Source organism: Notothenia rossii (assembly GCF_949606895.1).
Source record: "Notothenia rossii genome assembly, chromosome: 8".
Lineage (NCBI taxonomy): Eukaryota > Metazoa > Chordata > Actinopteri > Perciformes > Nototheniidae > Notothenia > Notothenia rossii.
In genome coordinates, this window is record NC_136906.1 from 61,346,035 (window position 1) to 61,365,807 (window position 19,773).

At 42.3% G+C, this 19,773-nt stretch overlaps 1 protein-coding gene across 2 annotated transcripts in view; it reads left to right on the forward strand.

Annotated features, from left to right (window-relative positions):
* The window catches only part of plcb4b (phospholipase C, beta 4b), a 66,568-nt gene that overhangs the window by 37,806 nt on the left and 8,989 nt on the right, over positions 1–19,773 (forward strand). For both annotated transcript variants that reach the window (XM_079643132.1, XM_079643133.1), the window contains exons 5-28: positions 2,289–2,369; positions 3,318–3,377; positions 6,277–6,420; positions 7,570–7,649; positions 7,771–7,824; positions 7,917–7,998; positions 8,096–8,196; positions 8,653–8,710; positions 9,640–9,748; positions 10,153–10,363; positions 10,484–10,577; positions 10,764–10,843; positions 10,942–11,026; positions 11,140–11,230; positions 11,321–11,416; positions 11,765–11,904; positions 12,115–12,210; positions 12,336–12,480; positions 12,644–12,728; positions 13,551–13,675; positions 14,974–15,025; positions 15,634–15,736; positions 16,095–16,259; positions 17,790–17,994. In XM_079643132.1, the coding sequence (XP_079499258.1) occupies positions 2,289–2,369; positions 3,318–3,377; positions 6,277–6,420; positions 7,570–7,649; positions 7,771–7,824; positions 7,917–7,998; positions 8,096–8,196; positions 8,653–8,710; positions 9,640–9,748; positions 10,153–10,363; positions 10,484–10,577; positions 10,764–10,843; positions 10,942–11,026; positions 11,140–11,230; positions 11,321–11,416; positions 11,765–11,904; positions 12,115–12,210; positions 12,336–12,480; positions 12,644–12,728; positions 13,551–13,675; positions 14,974–15,025; positions 15,634–15,736; positions 16,095–16,259; positions 17,790–17,994 (2,542 nt within the window). The remainder of the gene's footprint in view (positions 1–2,288; positions 2,370–3,317; positions 3,378–6,276; positions 6,421–7,569; positions 7,650–7,770; positions 7,825–7,916; positions 7,999–8,095; positions 8,197–8,652; positions 8,711–9,639; positions 9,749–10,152; positions 10,364–10,483; positions 10,578–10,763; positions 10,844–10,941; positions 11,027–11,139; positions 11,231–11,320; positions 11,417–11,764; positions 11,905–12,114; positions 12,211–12,335; positions 12,481–12,643; positions 12,729–13,550; positions 13,676–14,973; positions 15,026–15,633; positions 15,737–16,094; positions 16,260–17,789; positions 17,995–19,773) is intronic.

A 19,773-nucleotide genomic window follows, 5' to 3' on the forward strand; every position in this document is an offset into this window, starting at 1 on the left:
GTCCTGTTAAAAAATATCTTATAAGGACTCTTTATAAGATCATGTAGTGATATTGTGTCCCTCTTTGAACTGAGCCTGTGTCCTTTTTCATATTTTCCTTACATTTTCTTGTTGTGTTGCGTCAAGCTAACCTGGAGAAAGCACTGGAGGAGGCTTATGGATAAGCTATAGATTTCCAACAGTTAATTAGTGTTCATCTTAGAGTGAGATCTTTCTGAAGGGTTTCCCTCATTAACATGACCAGAGGTAGTAAGTTCAAAGGTCAGAGATCTTTAGTGATCAGTCATGCTGACAGCCGAGTGGATTTCTCGTGTGTGTGCATGTGTGTGTCATTGTCTCCATGATTGGAAATCATTACTTAAGATCTGTCTGTTTTTTTGCCTCCATGGAGACAGAACGGCCTCATATTGACAGGTCGTTAATGAAGGCAGAGAAGAACAGGTCAGAATCGTGAGGCACTGAAAATATAATATACCGACAGCATCAGAGTACTTTTTCTCTCTTTGCTTCATGATGATTGCTCGAAATGTATCAGACATAAGATATTATTCACTTAAAACGAAACAAAGCTTTTAAACCAAAATGAGGATATATAACAAAATAAGGAAAGATATAATAAGAGTAATGTGTTTTTGCATTATAATTAATAATCCATTCTGTAAGTCATTTACTGCTGGGCTCCATTTGGTCAGAGCACTTCCTGTTTCATCACCCATCCAATGGCTCATATTAATATAGTTTATGAAATGCTAATGGGAATGTTTATATGTACAATAACGTGTGTCTCAGATAGGATGTGTGTGAATGTTTCACATTCCACGATTGTGTGTATCACATCTAGATGCTTTCTTTCTTCTAAAACCAAATAACCTGATCTTGCTGCACTCACCAAGGCACTTAGAAAAGAATGTAGTTGTATTAAAAGGGAGCTGGACCACCATAACTCGTATCCATCCACATCCACCCATTGCTCCTATTTGTGAGGAAGCACTGAGTGTTCCCATAAACCGTATAGTTTTACAAGAACCAGTTGTCTGATAGTGTAACAGCCGCCGTCTGTATGTTCTAAAACAGTCTGTGACATTATCTTTCATAAACCTCTTTCAGTCCCATTTCAGAATTAAGAGAGGCAAGCTTTTAGCTGCACTCACAGCAGGCTCACCATTTCCTTGATGCAAAGAAGATGGTGGTTTTCGATAACAAGATGTAGCCAAATAAAGCAAACTCAATCCAATTTGCAGCATTGTATCTCATTGAAGCAACATAATACGACACATTGTTCTTTACCACTAATATCAGTCAGTGACCCAGCAGCCGTCTCCTATTCTTTTCTTATATTTTATAACTATGGTTTGAGTGCTTTTTGACACGGCCATTCATTCACACTCCTGTTGAGAAGAATAGGGCCGCTGCATGTTGCACAGGAGCTGATAGATGGGCGCACACACTTTAAATCACACACATGCACCTCGCTTTCCCCTCTAAAGCACCGCTCTGTGTTCCAGCCAGAGGATGTTTGCATTGAACAGTTCATAGCCGACACATTTGTGTTTGCCCTGGCAATAGGTTTCCTTTCCTCACGCAACGTGTGTGTGTGTGTGTGTGTGTGTGTGTGTGTGTGTGTGTGTGTGTGTGTGTGTGTGTGTGTGTGTGTGTGTGTGTGTGTGTGTGTGTGTGTGTGTGTGTGTGTGTGTGTGTGTGTGTGTGTGTGTGTGTGTGTGTGTGTGTGTGTGTGTGTGTGTGTGTGTGTGTGTGTGTGTGTGTGTGTGTGTGTGTGTGTGTGTGTGTGTGTGTGTGTGTGTGTGCGCGCGCGTACTGAACGTATTTGCACATACTTGGTTTGATTGTGTGTGTGTGTGTATTTTTGAACCTGGCTATTCTAGGTAACGTGGATAATGTCACTTCCCCTGCCATAAGCCCAGCGTGTGATACCTGAGGGTGTGTGTGTGTGTGTGTGTGTGTGTGTGTGTGTGTGTGTGTGTGTGTGTGTGTGTGTGTGTGTGTGTGTGTGTGTGTGTGTGTGTGTGTGTGTGTGTGTGTGTGTGTGTGTGTGTGTGTGTGTGTGTGTGTGTGTGTGTGTGTGTGTGTGTGTGTGTGTGTGTGTGTGTGTCTTCAGCCAGTCAGGTACCTCTTTTAAAAGAAGGATTAGCTTCATCTGTTTGTCTGGTTGCGTAACCCCTGTGTGTTTTTAAAAGGTTGGCTGTTTAATGTCTCCCCATGTCAAATAAAACCCTGTGACTGATGAAGCCCTCGTCTCTTGTAAAACATGTTGTTTTTTTCCTCTGCAGGACCCGTTCGTCTTTGAGCCCAACTGTCAGATGACGGTGGACGAGTTTGGCTTTTTCATCTGCTGGAAGAGTGAGGGGAAGGTAAACTCAACGACTCATGAAAGTGTATTCTCTTCAAAGTATTTAGATTTACTCATGTTTATTATCATATTGAAATCTTTTTTTCCCTGACACAAACCTTTCTTGGCCCTTGGAAAACTCCAGTCCATGTGAAAAAAAAATCATAATACATACATCAGCATCATCATAATCCTGCCACTCATAAACAGAGTAAGCTGCATTTATTGTATTAGTTTATTTAACAGGGACAGTGCAAACTGGTATATTCTGGTATTGTAGTACAACATGTGATTTTACGGACGTCTAGAGACACATTTGTCAAGAGGAATTTCACTTTATTCTTTGTTTAATTCATTTGAATAAGAAAACAAATTATTTAAAACTGTCACCTTGGCAAATATAATGTGTTCCTATCAAGGCCGCAAAACTCAAATGTAATTGTATTTGCATCTATCAGAGATTTGGGCCATACTTATAATTTTCTTTTTTGTCATAACTATGTTCCAATGCATTCTGTTACATTGATTGCCTTTCCTCTATCTGGCCGGTTGCTTTCACTACATGCCCATTTGCTTTTACAATCACCCAATGGAGATTATAGGTAATCAATCATAGTAAACATCCGCTTCTCTTTTCATGCATTCTTTACCCCTGCTTATCCTGTGTTGTGATGCAGGAGTCTGTCTCAACGCAAATGATTTCCAAAATTGAACCATGTGTAATATCCATCTTGAAAGCAGTAAACAAAGGAGGAAAATGTTATCAGTATTGGAAACTTGATTAAGGGGGAGATGTGGAGATGTTTCTCATAATAACCCACATCTTGTGGTGTTGCCGCTGTGTATTAGAAATGATTGCCAAACAAATAAAAAGCACTGTGACCCATCCATCTTGGTTTCGAAATATTTCACCCCTCTCTGTCTCCCTCTACCTATTTCCTCTTCATCTTCCCGTGTCTCTCTCCTGCAGGAAGGCCAGGTTCTCGAGTGTTCGCTCATCAACAGCATTCGCGTCGGTGGCGTCCCAAAGGTGAGACCTCGAGAAGAGACAATTTCCTCGCTTCCGTTTTGTACAACATTCCCGCTCTCCGCCCACCACACCCAGCGTTCGGTCTCCTGTTCGCTCGCAGTGGCATTCCTGGTCAAATGCAGGGGGAGTCCCACGTCTATCATGTTATCCCTGCTTTAATTAGAGAAGTCTATCGATCCACTGACTGATCTGGGACTGTGTGTTAAACCTCTTCTCTCTACCAGATTCTCCAGAGGCAGAGACATGAAATATTTAACTCAATATTTATACAACCCTTGCTGGGTTTAGCTCCAGGATGTATGTATCAGAATGTGTGTGTTTGCTTTAGAGGAATTATTAGAAATGGTGCTTTTTGATTACGAACACAATACAAACTGTGGGATCCCTTACCTTCCCTTACCTTGTGATCAGAAACTGATCTCGAAATAGCCATTATGAACCGACACGCTGCTTTGTTCTGTATTTTCAGAGCAGCTGGCACCATTCGTTATTTATTTAGCCGATATAGAGCCAAATCCACAAACAGAATCCTGTATGGTTTCCCTGTATGTTCAATATTGCTTCATGCAGTTAATGAATTATTATGTCGTAGCGTTTGGCATCATACGGAATAGATGAATTATGAAAGCTGTTAGGAGAATCCTCATGTGCGGACGCCTGCCGATAATTAGGATGCAAACCTGTCAAGCCACTTAAAGTCAAACAGCTGACAGGAGACACTGGTATGTACACAAGCATTACCGGGTTGTGTACGCATTGTTGACAGCAGGAGGGGGTCTGTTTGCCCAGCCCTCCCGTGTGGACGTGTGTGTGTGTACATGTGTGCGTGTGTACATGTGTAAGGGCACGTATACAGACTGTACAGCCTGCAGGCAGCTCCTCCTGTTTGCTCAAAACATCGTATACCGTTCTGTCAGTCGCACACAAGCGAGAGCAGGGCTTCTCCTCGGAGGCTGACGCGGGGACACGAGCCCCCGAGCGCTGTTTCAGATAATCCAATGAGAACCAGAAGATGAATGGCACAGGGTAATTGCTGGCTGGGGTTTTCAAACGGCAGAGCCTGTTGCCTGTTGCAGCTAATTCAATTATTTAACAAAAATACATTACGCTCTGCCATGGTGACGATGATGGTGGAAATCCGAAAAGATGAGAGGAAGGAGTCGTGCTGTTTCATTGATAGTGAGATAATATTTTCTTGGGTTTCCTGGTTGAGATCTTTTATTGGCGAAATAACTTCTTCTTCAGGTCTTTAAATGTCAGAATGTATACATAGTTATATATTATGGTATCTAGTGTAATATGTGCATTTACTTTTCGGCATTAAATATAGATAGTTGATATTAAGCCTTTTCACCCTTTATTTAACCCTTATAAATGCATTCAAATTCGATTGAGATTCTATTTCTAAGTACAGTGGTTGTTTTCTATATTTTTTGTTGTTAGAGATTATTGGTGGAGTGAGGAAAATAAGAAACAAAGGCCAACACTTGTGTAGTTTGGACCAATAATAATGTTGTTCCCTATCGTTATTGTTCTTTTGTTGTGCATTCAAATGAGCTTCCCCACTTTTGTGATGTGTGCTCAATCACAATACAAATCACTTTATTTCCCCCCGTTTTTGTTATTACAGAAATTAAAACTCACTGACATAGAAGACAGAAAATCATGTTTAGGTGTCATAGGATTGTATTTGTTTTTCCAACAAATAGAAACCTATTCAGAAGCCACCATTGCATTACCGTACATTTGTCAACTGTATTGCTAAAAAAAACAAGATAATTATCAATCTGTCTTAATTGTTGATTGGTATTTGGCTGAAATTAAACCAAACTACACTCAAATATACTTGGCTACTTCCTGTCAGTTCCATCATGTTGCTCACCACTCGTCTGCTCACCTTCTCCTACCTACTCAAGTAAAGTGGCGTCTGAAGTGTTGCTTTCCACCACTGTGAGACACATCCAAAGCATCGAGCCTCTGAGATGTTTTTTGAATGTATTATTGTAATCTGGTCCTCCATGATGAATGTCCATCGTATCCCTTTTTGGCTGACACAGAGCTTTATGTCTCTCAGACATGGTCCTCATATTCCTTAGGCTTTTCTACAACAGCAGTAAACATTTCAACTGCCTTCTCTCTAAGCTTCTTCCCCATTGTGTTCTGTCATTTGTAACTATTTACTGCAAAGATACCGGAATAAGAGATCCCCTTAGATTTCTTTAAATGCAATACCTCTCTACATTTCTGAGGTTATGTGACACCTGAACTGTTTCTCAATTAAAAAACGTAATTACTTATGTTTGATATTTTTTGTTCATAAGTGTGCAAAGTATGGCAAAAGGCAGTGCACTATGAGTAATCATAACGGTCTAAAAGTTGAGTGTGGATAGTGGATACTTCTCCCACCCAACAGCTGCCATATTGGCTACATACAGGAAGTAAAAGATTTTGTAGCTGTTGCGGTTGCTTCAGTAAACATAGCACTGTACAAATAAAAGTGATACATGTTGTTTTTTTTCACAATTTAAGGAACCTACCACTATCATGGGGTTAAAAAGAGGCCATCGATACATTTATAGGGTTAATTGAGCCATCTGTATTGATTTAGTACTGCAAAGGATCGTAGCTAGCTAGCTAACAGCGGCGATCGTCACTTCCTGTGAGTGCACACCATCTGTTTTTGAGACATTCACATACTGCACTAATGTTTTCAGAGCACAATATGGCAGTGCACTACTAAGGGACCTCACTTAGTCCAAATGAAGACACATCACTGTAGACCACTTGTTTCCGTTTCCATCCCCGTTCCTTTCTCGGGATGCTTCTGTTTCTTGCTGTCATCTTTTGAGGCATGTATTTGTATCTGTTTGACGCTCTTCTTGATTTCGCTTTTTCTCAGGAACCCAAGATCTTGGCATCATTCGAGGCTCTTGGAAAGACAGAGTCGGACTTAGAGGGCTGCATCATCTGCATCTGCAGCGGCACAGACCTGGTCAACCTCAACTTTGTGTTCATGGTGGCCGAGAGCCCGGACACAGCCAGGGTAAATACAAACATTCTTATGAATGGAGAAGTGAAATGATACAATATCTCTGACCTGCAGAACTGGAGAATTAGTTTGATGTTCCTCATATCAAAAGTCAGTGCTGCTTTGACAAATCCGTCTTTTTTTCAGGTGATTTTGTTTTGATTTTGTTGGTTAGAAAAACATGTTCTGGGAATTAAGCTGGTATCAACTCTGCCTAGCACATTGAGTTCACCCGCACTTTCCTTTAACACTTCCACATCATATGGAACCCTTACACAGCAAATGATTACTTCAGAAAGAAAGCAAATTGCTAGGTGAATGGTTCACATGCTAACTCCTACGCGGCCTTGGTTCTCTCTGATAAACAGACACATTTGGAATGAGTCATTTCTCCCTGTCTCACCTCATCTCGATCTCCCTTTGAGACCCCCGTGCTCCTGCTTCTGCTGTTATTTTCTCATCCTCTTTGTCTCGCTCTTTGTCTACTATCTCACTCTACCTCTGATTTCATTCGCACTCAGCTACAAAAAAAGCTCTTTGAGAAATCTGACTGCCACTCCATCCATCTTGTTCTCACTCATTAATACATTTTTAGTTTGGAACAGATGAGATTGTCTGATTAATTTATTATGCTTTATTTGCACGAATGTAAAACGGACAATCTTTCAAAAATGCCAAGTAATAATAAGCATATTAAGAGAAAAGAAACAAACTACATTTCATAAAATCAAGGAAATGGCAGAAAACAATGAATCCCTTGTTCTATCAGTGTGTGTGTGTGTGTGTGTGTGTGTGTGTGTGTGTGTGTGTGTGTGTGTGTGTGTGTGTGTGTGTGTGTGTGTGTGTGTGTGTGTGTGTGTGTGTGTGTGTGTGTGTGTGTGTGTGTGTGTGTGTGTGTGTGTGTGTGTGTGTGTGTGTGTGTGTGTGTGTGTGTGTGTGTGTGTGTGTGTGTGTGTGTGTGTTTGGGGGGGGGTGTGTGTGGGTGTGGTTCTGTCAAGGCCATCAACCGTGTCTGTGTGTGCGTGTGAATTTAAGAGGCAATTGATCTGCTTGTGTTTATTTCCCCCATGACACTCACTTCTAAACACAATGCATACTCTGGGAGTGTATGGTCAGTGTGTTGACAGTGTGTGTCCTGAACACTGGTGCTTGTTTGTTTTGCAGAAATGGATCGAGGGTCTCAGGTCAGTGATTCACAACTTTAAGGCAAACAACGTCTGTCCAATGACCTGCCTCAAGAAACAGTGAGTGCATTTTACATTAGAACACTTCTAGCACTTTAGTTTTTTGATTTCACTAAACCTTACGAAGTACAACTCTGGTATGAGAAATATCCGAATTGTTTTTTTTTCATGTCTCATTTAGTTGGATGAGAATGTGCTTCCTGACCAATGTGAATGGTAAAATTCCCGTAAGAGGGTAAGAATAAATTAGATAGTTGGTACAATTATTTGGCCATCCCAGTGACTCTCATCTGTCTCACACTGTGTTTCTCTCTGATTCGTTCACAGCATTACTCGAACCTTTGCATCAGGAAAGACGGAGAAGGGGATCTTTCAGGCTCTGAAGGACCTCGGCCTTCCGAGTGGAAAGGTCAGACACTGGCTGAAGGCCGCAGTGGTCAGACGTATGATATGTGACACTTTAATCTGGAGGTGCAGATCTCTCACGGCTTGTTTATCTCCCACAGAACGATGAGATTGAACCTTCAGATTTCACCTTTGACATTTTCTACGCGCTCACACAGAAGATCTGCCCTCGCACAGACATAGAGGAACTCTTCAAGAAAATGTGAGTCTGCTTTTTATTATTTTTTAAACCTGCCCACTGTTTTCTTGGTAATCATGTTTACTGATTTTTTTACCTCACAATTAATACTAGAAGATGACCACTTGTCCAAATAAGCAACTTAACTGTAGCCCCCCAGCATTGTCTATACCCATGTTACTGGCAGATACAGAACAATGACATATTCCCCAAGTGTGAGCTACTGCATCTTATTTGAAATAATCAGGACAAATGTTTCTGCGCCTGCTGCACTAACTTTGTCTGGACAGCCTAACCTGCTTCCACAGTTAAATACGAGTGATTATTAACATGTTATTACTAAACGTGTAACATTTAAGTATGACCCCCTTTTTATAAAGACTGCTTTCTAATATTAACTGACTGAATGTGTGAATGACTGTGAGGGTGTCTATTTTTAAGAAGCATAACATTTTGTTTCTCTAATGAATTCCTTTGCAGCAATGGGAAAGAAACTGATTATTTAACTGTAGACCAGTTAGTCAGCTTTCTGAATGAAGTAAGCTCTTTATCATTCATTAACTTCTCTGTGTTTTGCTTGCTGCAACCCCATCCTGCTCTGCCCCGTCCCACTCTGGTTAGAAGTTGCCCTCCAGCCCGGCTGCACGGACCCTGACCCTCATTAAAAGCCCTTAAATGAAAAGTCCTTTTTAATGAGGTGCACAAAGTATTTAACCTCCAGTCAACCTGCAAGGGCAACTTCCACCAGCTCCCCTTTTCTGCATTCCCGCCCTCATCCCAATCCCCCATGTGCTGGCTACCCCGGCTCTCCTCCTCGTGTCTGATTGGTGTTGCCACGGCAACAGGAGGGTAGAGGTTCCCGTCCTGTTGCTTCCGACTCGGCTCGTCTCGTTTCCTGCTGTCTGTGTCTGTTTTTTTGTGGCCGTGCTCTTGTGTTTGGATGCCTACCTGCCCGGGCCCCCCGCTGTGTGTTGCTGCTTCATGCCCAGTCCTGCGCATCGATGAGCAACAGAGCCAGTGCTTTGTTTGGATTAATTCCCACCTGGCTGTGTGTGTGGGCACTGACATTATAACGATGTTTTGATGCTGTTGTTTTTTTAAAGTAGAGTTGCCTTCAACCTCCGCATCACATATCACTTCCTTCCTTTTTAAGCAAACACTTAACCGCTCACAGTTTGTTTTAGAACATCTTAGAAATGACATTTGTTTGTTTCCTCCTATTTATACCTAAGTGCTCTCCATTTAAGCCCAGAAAAGTTACTAAAATAAACTATTTTGATTTACTTATATTAATAAATCAAAATAAGGAAATGAGCACTGATGGTACGTTTCCCATGTTGCATTTGGTTGGCCCTTGTCCTGTTTGTCAATGGAATATGTTTCTTGCGCTAGATCCACTTTGTGTGGAAAGATCGTACAGATAATATGCCAGTGATGTAATCCCTGTGTGTGCGTGTTGCTCCTCAGAACCAACGTGACCCTAGATTAAATGAGATCCTGTTCCCGTTCTACGACCCCAAGAGAGCAATGCAGATCGTCGAGAAATACGAGAGAGATGACGAGTTGAAGAAGAAAGGTAGAGGCAAAGGGAAGCAGGAGGGGGACATCTTTTAGGCTGTGCTGCCATCTGCCTGTGTACCTTTGAAACTACAGCATATTATATGAGACTATTGGCATAGTTCTGTCAAAATGCCTCTTATTATTTTGACATATCAACAATCATAAAATGAACTGATAGTGCTCCTCCTTGGCACACAATTAAAAGGAAAATGTATGCATATCCAGAATTTCTTTAATCTATAATTCACAAATACTTTTGATTTTAATACTGCCTATCAGAGTAATAATGTTACTTTAAGTCTAAGTAATTTTTTTTAAAGTTCATTGTAACGACCACTAATTGTTCAAATTGTCTTAAGAAAAAATTACAGTTACATTTCATTCTTACTACCTTACACTTCCCGGTTCCCTATCCCGCAGGTCACATGTCCAGTGATGGATTCTGCCGGTACCTGATGTCAGACGAAAACGCTCCCGTTTTCTTGGACCGGCTGCAGCTGTATCAGGAAATGGATCAGCCGCTGGCCCACTACTTCATCAGCTCGTCCCACAACACCTACCTGACGGGGCGACAGTTCGGAGGGAAGTCCTCCGTGGAGATGTACCGCCAAGTCCTGCTGTCTGGATGCAGGTGTGCAGTCTTATTCAATTAATGCAAACAAACACAGTTTAAACTTCTTATATATGTATATTACATGAAATGTACATCATCAGTGGGTTCATGCAGTTCCTGTTGCTCTCCCTCTTTCAGATGTGTGGAGCTGGACTGCTGGGACGGTAAAGGAGAGGACCAGGAGCCCATCATCACTCATGGGAAGGCCATGTGCACGGACATCCTTTTCAAGGTACACACACACGCACACATGCAAACCACCGTTCCCTTCCCCAGTCTTTTTTCCTGGCTGCTTCTATGTTATTGCATTGGGCTTGCCTGCCCTCTTGTGCTGAGCCTATGATATTACATATATCACAGCGTTGCTCTCTTCTCCTTCTCCCCTTTATTGTTTTTATCCTTCTTCCTCTTCCAACAGGATGTTATCCAAGCCATCAAGGAAACAGCATTTGTGACCTCAGACTACCCTGTTATTTTGTCCTTTGAAAACCATTGCAGGTATGTCTACCGTAAGCAAAGGTGTTATTACGCAACAATTATGTCATTTGTTATAGATACAGTAGGTTGACCACATGCTCTTCTGTGTGTCTCTGCAGTAAACCACAGCAGTACAAGATGGCCAAGTATTGCGATGACACCTTTGGCGAGTTCCTCCTCAAACAGCCTCTGGAAAACTACCCGGTAGATACTCTCTTTGATTCAAAAAGTCTCACCAAATCAGTCAAATCCATTGGGATGATATATATGATTTATCTATGTTTTAATGTTTATGTTTTTTATGTTATCTTGGGCAGATTGAATCTGGGCGCCCCTTACCCTCTCCAGGTGAACTCAAACGTAAAATCCTCATCAAAAACAAACGCTTGAAACCTGAAGTGGAACAGAGTACGTACACAACTTAGCCTGCTGACTTTTCTAACGTCTGTTTATCAGTGTTTTGTTTAATTAACGCATGTGTGTTTGTTTGTCATACAGAACAGCTAGAGGCCTTTAAGAAACACATGGAGGCAGGAGAGACCAACACACCTGCCATCATTATGGGAGAGGAGATTGAAGAGGAGACAGAGAATGGTCAGCTGTGTGTGTGTGTGTGTGTGTGTGTGTGTGTGTGTGTGTGTGTGTGTGTGTGTGTGTGTGTGTGTGTGTGTGTGTGTGTGTGTGTGTGTGTGTGTGTGTGTGTGTGTGTGTGTGTGTGTGTGTGTGTGTGTGTGTGTGTGTGTGTGTGTGTGTGTGTGTGTGTGTGTGTGTGTGTGTGTGTGTGTGTGTGTGTGTGTGTGTGTGTGTGTGTGTGTGTGTGTGTGTGTGTGTGTGTGTGTGTGTGTGTGTGTGCGTGATAAGAAGGGTTTAAGCTGACATGTACACAACAGGAAACGTTATCATAGAATAAACGTCTGTGTCTCATTGTTTGTTTGTGTGCAGGAGAAAAGGAGGTTGAGTTAAATTCTGAGGCCCCCAGCAGTCTGTCAGAGGCAACCACTGAGAAAGAGGCCAACAGTGTTTCCCAGAGCAACGCTGTCAGCTCCAAGAAGGAGAACACCCTCAGCAACAGTACCAAGAAGGTGGGATGTCACTGTTAACAACTGAATTGCTCACATTAACTATTTACACTGCCAGAAATCTAAAGGGTTGCTTCTATCAGAAACTTGACAGAAGCAACTACAACTTATTGTGTTTCTATAATTGGGTAATATCCATTAAATAAGTTTTAATTAAGAATGGACATGGATATTATAAAGAAACATATTATGGAGCGCTGTCTGTGTTTCCAGGTGCCGGACGATGAAGTGACGGAGATGTCTGAAGCCACAGAAGCAACAGACGCCACAGATATCTCAGAAGCATCTGACCAAGACAATAACAAAAAGGTGAGCACATGACTGCTGCTACACTTTGTCACACTCATATATCAAACCAATCCATTTTTAAGTTTGTGTGTGTATGTGATTGTGTGTGTGTAACGGGTGTTTGTGTATGTCCCTGTCCTGTGCAGGTTGCAGAAGAAGCGGAGGACTCTGAGGAGGCTCTGATAGCTCAGTACACCTATGTAGGAGCCACCACTAACATCCACCCGTGGCTCTCAGCCATGGTCAACTACGCACAGCCCGTCAAGTTCCAGAGTTTTGACGTGGCGGAGGGTGAGCTTCGACTTCCTCTATTGGTGTTTCTACTTTAGTCCTGCTTCTTGTACATTAAAAGATGGGTTATTTTCAGTATATTTGTGTGGTTTATTTCTATGTGCTGCTCTGGTAAAAGCAAAATGTCAAAAGCACTTTCTATCCCCTTTGTTGTGTCTTTCAGAAAGGAACATTCACCATAACATGTCGTCATTCAACGAGTCTGTGGGTTTGGGCTATCTGAAGACCAACGCCATCGAGTTTGTCAAGTATCCTTTGGCCTTAGCTGTGCTGCATTTATCTGAGCATTATAATTGCTTTATGACATAAGAAGTGGTATTGTGAAATTGCTACAGCACTCATCTTATTCAATTAAGGAAATCTTTTTTACCATAGTGAATATCCAAGGTGACTGAAAGTGAAGGCATCCCTACTATGGCTACTTCACCAAAATCTGAACAAAATGCTTTAAACATGGCTGATGTTTTTGGTCACTTAGGGGCAGCAGAAATAACATGTGACATTAGCTTATCAGCTTAAAATGTAATGATATCAAACTGCTTGCTAACATTAGCTTATTTAAACATCTTCCAATTTTTAAGCAACATGATTATTCATTTGTCTGCACGCCTTGTGAATAAATCATCATTTTGAGGTCTCTAGCAAATCCTATGGGGAAAATGTGGTTCTTTAGCTGCTACCTGTGTCTATCTGCTATTTGTGCTAAGCCGTATGTAGCTTTCTGATAAGTCTACAGTTTTTAAATGATAGATTGAGGTCACCTAAATGAGAGCTGAAAGGCAGGTCAGAATGGATGTTTTTTAGCCAAATGAGTTTCCACTCTGCTCTTGGAAAAGAACCGCAGGCCTCCAGAGGCCAGTGTGACTTGGCTTGACACAAACGTACACACATAAACTGCCTCTCTCTCTCTCTCGCTCCAATGGGACGGCTTGACCCAAGCTGTTCACACTAAAAATAGTCCTGCAGTCTGTTTGACGCACACACACTCCGATGCATACCCACACATGTGCAGGAACACACATGCTCTCTCTTTAAAAATATAAAAAATAAATTCCTGAGCGTCCATGCAGCTACAACAAGCGTCAGATGAGCCGTATCTACCCCAAAGGGGGCCGGGTGGACTCCAGTAATTACATGCCTCAGATCTTCTGGAACGCAGGCTGCCAGATGGTCTCACTCAACTTCCAGACCCCAGGTACCACAGCACACAACATGGGACCTCTGACCTCACACACACCCCCATATCAAGTAATCCACATACAGCACAAACATCCTCCAAGCACACATGTGTAACCAAATGCAAGCACTCATTTGACCTTCTGATCCAAGAGAAAGTCCAGCATGCAGTGAACTTCTGACCTTTCATATTCCTACAGCACACAGAGAGCATCTTTTTTTGTGATAAACATGGAGTCACTGATAAACAAGCCTCACTGCCCCAGTCATAGCATACATCCAAATATACACATGCCAAGAACAATTAGAACATGTGGACTTTACAAAGATAAAATTTTCCGTTCTACATTACAAAATAAGCATTTTTTTCCGGATGACTTTTAAGTATAGGCCAAGGTTTTTTAGAGATCTGTGCTGGAACTTTCTACTTCCAATACAATGGATACCACATTTACGTGGCACCATGTTATTCCAGACACTGACCAACCTCCTTGAGTCTGTGCTTAGTCACAAATACCTTCATAAGCTTTTTGTTTAGGGAAACCATAGTGCTATTTCTTGATGTATTTTTTGCTTTATAAAAACAGCCGACTAAATACAAAATCAGGCAAATAAAGTGTGTCAGCATACTGTGACATAAATCTAAATCATGCACCCCCTTTGCAATTAACTGTCTTCCCTAACCATACACACTTTTGAACCATACACACTCGTGGGAACAACAGATTTTGGTTTACAGGCTCTGCAAATGGTTTGCACGTCATTTGGCAGCATTAGGTTATGCATGTGTGAACCTACACACAAACACATAAACACACACACACACACACACACACACACACACACACACACACACACACACACACACATCATCTGTTTTCCCTCTGAACATTTCTGATAAAAACACACACACACACACACACACACACACACACACACACACACACACACACACACACACACACACACACACACACACACATGCATACCTATGTACTATGTGATGCCTGTTGGAAAACAGCTGCTGCCCCATGGCCAGAGGCAAAAGGGGTCGGACCATATGGCCTGCTGGGAGCTGAGCATGTGCTAGCCTGGAGGGGGGGTTGTCACAAAAGAGATGGAGTTTCTGTGATGGAGTAATACATGGTTAGAGGGAAGAAAAATAAGTGAAATGTCAGAGAAAATATAAAGAAAAAAGTCTTTAAGTGAAAAAAAAAGAAAAGCTCAACAGAAAACAATGCAAATTATATTAATTGCTTCAAATGTTGTTGTTTGTGAGTAATATCTGTCATCAACACTTCTCTCATCCGCTCTCAGATCTGGCCATGCAGCTCAACCAAGGAAAGTACGAGTACAACGGCTCCTGCGGGTGAGAACAGCTCCTCACTCCTGCCCTTAGCTCGTTCTTATCCGTCCCATCCCTCCCTCCTCCGCCCCTATCCGAAGCTCATCAATTAAAGCTTGTCACATCTCATTAGTGGTTGCCAGCGGCTACCATAGTTACTGTCTGCCCTGAGAGCCAATGAGTGCTTCGGGGAAGCGGGCTCCACGTAAACCCGCTTTTGAGGCTCTCTGCAGTCATCTATCTCTTCCTGTCTCGTCCCTCGGCTCTAATACTGTCCCTGAGGCGCAGCGCTCACTGCTAATGCTGGAATCTCATATGTGGGAAGATCAGGGCTTCTGCAGACACCCATCATTACTAATGCTACTCAGCTGGCCCCGGGATAACACACACACACACACACACACACACACACACACACACACACGCACACGCACACGCGCACGCACACGCACACACACACACCTTAAGTACCTCCTTATTCCCAATACATTGTTTTAGGGCCTAAATTAAAATTAAAATAATTGTAGAAACTATTAAGAGTATATTGTTATTAGGATGTTGTGTTTCATTCCAGTGTTTCAACATGTGTTTCAACATGTGATCTAAAAGGTGGATTGATGTTGTGTCATCAGGTACCTGCTGAAGCCTGACTTCATGCGGCGGTCAGACAGGATGTTTGACCCTTTCTCAGAGACGCCTGTGGACGGAGTCATCGCAGCAACCTGCAGTGTTCAGGTCAGTCCATGGGACCCTGTACTCATCTAGGAGAACTGTTCAACCCTATAAATAATAAAGAAAACTATAAAGAGTACTTTTTTATAAAACGTATCCATATAAAATACTCATATTTATACAAGGGTCCATTTGAGGCTTGGTTTTGTTGTAGGATTAAAATCTAGGGGGGCGGAGTAGTTTGTTTAAAACACACATCTCTACTTACAATTTTGAAACATTAGTAGATGGTACTAGAATGTACCACATAATGTTAAATAATTCAAAGTCAATAGTTACTACTTCTATAGTGATCTTGTGAAATCCATGTCTGCCAAATAAATGTTCCTAATGATGTCCTCTTTTTAATGTTTTACTTAAGGTGTTCTCTGGACAGTTCCTGTCAGACAAGAAAATTGGCACGTACGTTGAGGTGGACATGTACGGGCTGCCGACGGACACCATCCGGAAGGAGTTCCGCACCCGCATGGTGATGAACAACGGACTGAACCCTCTCTACAACGAGGAGCCCTTCGTCTTCAGAAAGGTAGTGAGAAGGGGAAAGGGCTTGCTGGCCAATGAGGGAGCAGAGGGGGGAGAGATAACAGACACAGTGAGGTAAAACAAATGTGCTGCACTATTTCCAGCACCGTGTCGTCACAAGGAAATAGGGGATGAAGACAAATATACAGTAAGATGTCAGTTCTAGCAAGAGTAAAGATGAGAGGAGGAAGGCAAGACGGAGGGAGTGATTCAAGAATAAAGGAAAAACTAACGGAAATAAAACCATTTAGGTGGAAAGAAGAGAAAAGGGGAGGACAAAGGAGAAGGATCAGGGATAGTGAGCGAAAGAGTGTTGGTAATAGTGCTGCTCTCAGCAGAATGAGGAGTCTCTCAGCCATGACTGTGACTCCAGCTTCCTAACACACACCATCAATCACAGCCTGCCGCAGTGCTGCTGTGCTCACACACACACACACACACACACACACACACACACACACACACACACACACACACACACACACACACACACACACACACACACACACACACACACACACACAGTGCTATCAGAGGGGCATCACAAGCAGAGGTGCTGGCAGGACTCGTTTCTCACATCTACAAATGCCCTCAAATACTGCCATACCTTCCTCGTGCACCTAAACACACGACTGTCGGGATGACTCAGAGCCAGCAACACACACCAGCAGCACTCGCATACTGTACATCAGCAAGGCCACATTTGCATAATACACACGTAAACACAAGCAGGTGCTTCTACCCATTCATCGATAGTGAGTATTCTTCCATCTTATCTCTTAGCTCCCTCTCCGTCTGGGTATTAATCATCCTCCTTTCACTTATCTCCACAAACAAGGCCAGTCAGACTCTCCCTCCATTTTTGCAAGAGTGTGCACACAAGCTCATGCCAGACACAATTTACACACACACATACAAACACATACAAACACATACAAACACATACAAACACATACAAACACATGCACACAAGAGGTACTCCCTGCGTGTGCACTAGCTGTGGAGATGGTCTTGTCAGTAGTCAGATATGCTGTGTCGCTGCACTCATGACTTTTTCCCCGTTTCACACTGTGACCGTCCCCTGCAGTGTCCTCCTTGACCCCCCCCCCCTTAATGATGCCATTTCCGCTTTAGCTTAAAACAGAGACTGTTTAACTCCAATGGCTCAGAATAGTTTATTTTTAACTTATTTTTACACCAGAATGTATTTAGGAGATCCAAATGGATAATGTAAGTGTAATCTAAGGATAGAGGATGTCGTTTTTTCTCATACTGATATTCTGAACAAACTGTGCTGTTGTCTTTGCTGTAAAGTGTCTCTACTGTTGGCTATTTTTATTATATGTACAGCACTTTGGCTCGACCAAAAATCGTTTATAAATGTGCTATATAAATAAAACTTGATTTGATTTTGATTTGAATGTACAACCCTAACTGTGACTTTTATTTTCTGTAACACTTTTTGTCCTCACATCTCTTCACCTCCCCATCTTCTTCCTCCCAACCTCCATTTCCCTAAATCCCTCCCTCCTAGGTGATCTTACCCGATCTGGCGGTCCTGCGCATTGCCGTTTACGACGACAACAACAAGCTGATTGGTCAGCGCATCCTGCCTCTGGATGGCCTGCAGGCTGGCTACCGTCACATCTCGCTGAGGAACGAGGGCAACAAGCCCCTGTCGTTGCCCACCATCTTCTGCCAAATCATCCTCAAGACATACGTGCCCGACGGCTTTGGAGGTGAGGAAAACACGCATACAAAATCTTAATGTAGATTGCTTTCTTCTCAGAGGTGTTCAGTAAATGCAGATGTAAGTCTTTCTAGGTTTATTTGGAATGGTAAGCTATCTCTTACTCGTAGAACTTTCACGCGAAGTCCCAAACAATAGAATTATACTTACAATACTGGGCAGGTGATATTCAGAGGTTCTCATATCTATACTTTAAAAACAAGGTCACAGATTCTGAATATATTTGGCGTTACCTGCACAAGATGAATAACTGCCTTTACTCTAGCTAAACTCAAACTGGCTTTCCTATTTTGGCATTCAATTGAAATTAGTTTTACTGAGGAGTGTTTGCCTCATTTAAGGATCATACATTTGCTCTTACTGCCCCCTCCTTACTTTCTCCCTATTTGCTGATCAGGTACTTTGTGATAAAAGTGCTCCACCTCTGTCCCCAATAAACCACCATCTACTGTAGATGAGCTTATGTCCTTCTGCTCTGATATACTCTTCAATCAATCATTTGAACAAGCAACCATTTGACAATTTAACTTAATGCAACCCTTTCACTGAGGATATAGGAGATATGACTCAAACATTTGAACAAATCATCCACATACTATTTCAAATAATCCATGGCATCCACCTTTCTAAGACTTAACTGTGACCCTGCTTGTATAGGCCAGGAGCTCTAGGTACGTACTATGTTTTGGGCATGGGAGTGTTTGGATCAAACAAAAAAAAGAATTTTAAGTTTTCCACTGACATACTTTGTATTACTGCTCCGTTGATTCATTAATGATAATAAAGTTGTTTCTGTAGCCTGTGGTGAGAAGAGAAAAAAAGGAAAGCAAAGGCAACTCTCTTCTGCGCTCGCGCTCACTTACTCTCTGCCTTGGCTTGGTTTGAGCATTCAGAGTAATGGCATGGCGCAAATGATGATGACAGTGAATCTGCAGTAATAGACAGTTTAAAACAGGCAGAAGCATACAAATGAGCAGGATATTGGCATCGTCATTAAATAAAGCCAAGGGGCTTGCACTGAGGAGCCATTACTGTAACCATTAGAAGATCTGCTGCCAGAACCACTTCCCTGCCAGACACACTGCGATCTACTCGGGGCTCAAAATAAAACAAGCTAGCCTACTGCAGTCTTCACTGGTTTCTCAGTACATTGCTGTAGTAGTCAAGGTCATCATGCAAGAGGAGGATCGCTTTTGTGTTAGTTTCCCAACATCTGTGTGAGCAAGGCAATACATCCTGCTGCCATCCATAATTCAAAATATCATCTGGGTAACTAGAACAAATAGATATAGTTTCAACTTTGTCAAAGCTAGCTGCTTTAATGTTCACAAAGCTCTTTATTTGTCTCATACTGCCTGTGCTGCAGCACCTCTTCTAACCCTCTGTCTGAAACCAGAGCCCAGTCTGCTCTGATTGGTTAGTGGGCACGCTCTGTTGTGATTGGTCAACCGCTAAGAGATGTTCCGCCCTTAGCCTATCATGTACAATGTGTTGGAGCGCTAGCCAATAGAACCACGATTGTAACATAGTGATGTTATTATTTTACAGAAGTAAACAAAGGAGTTCAATGGAGGCGTTTCAGGCAGGGGGGGGGGGGCGAGTGTGTGGGAGAGAAACTCCGTCTAGAGGAAACTATTGGAGTTTAGCCTCTGCAGACCATTTACATGTAAATAAACCTATGCAACAGAATCTAAGAAAGCAGATTGATATAATGACCCTCATTTTGATAGGCTTTAAATAAACAGTAGTTTAGAGTTTTGTCATAGGT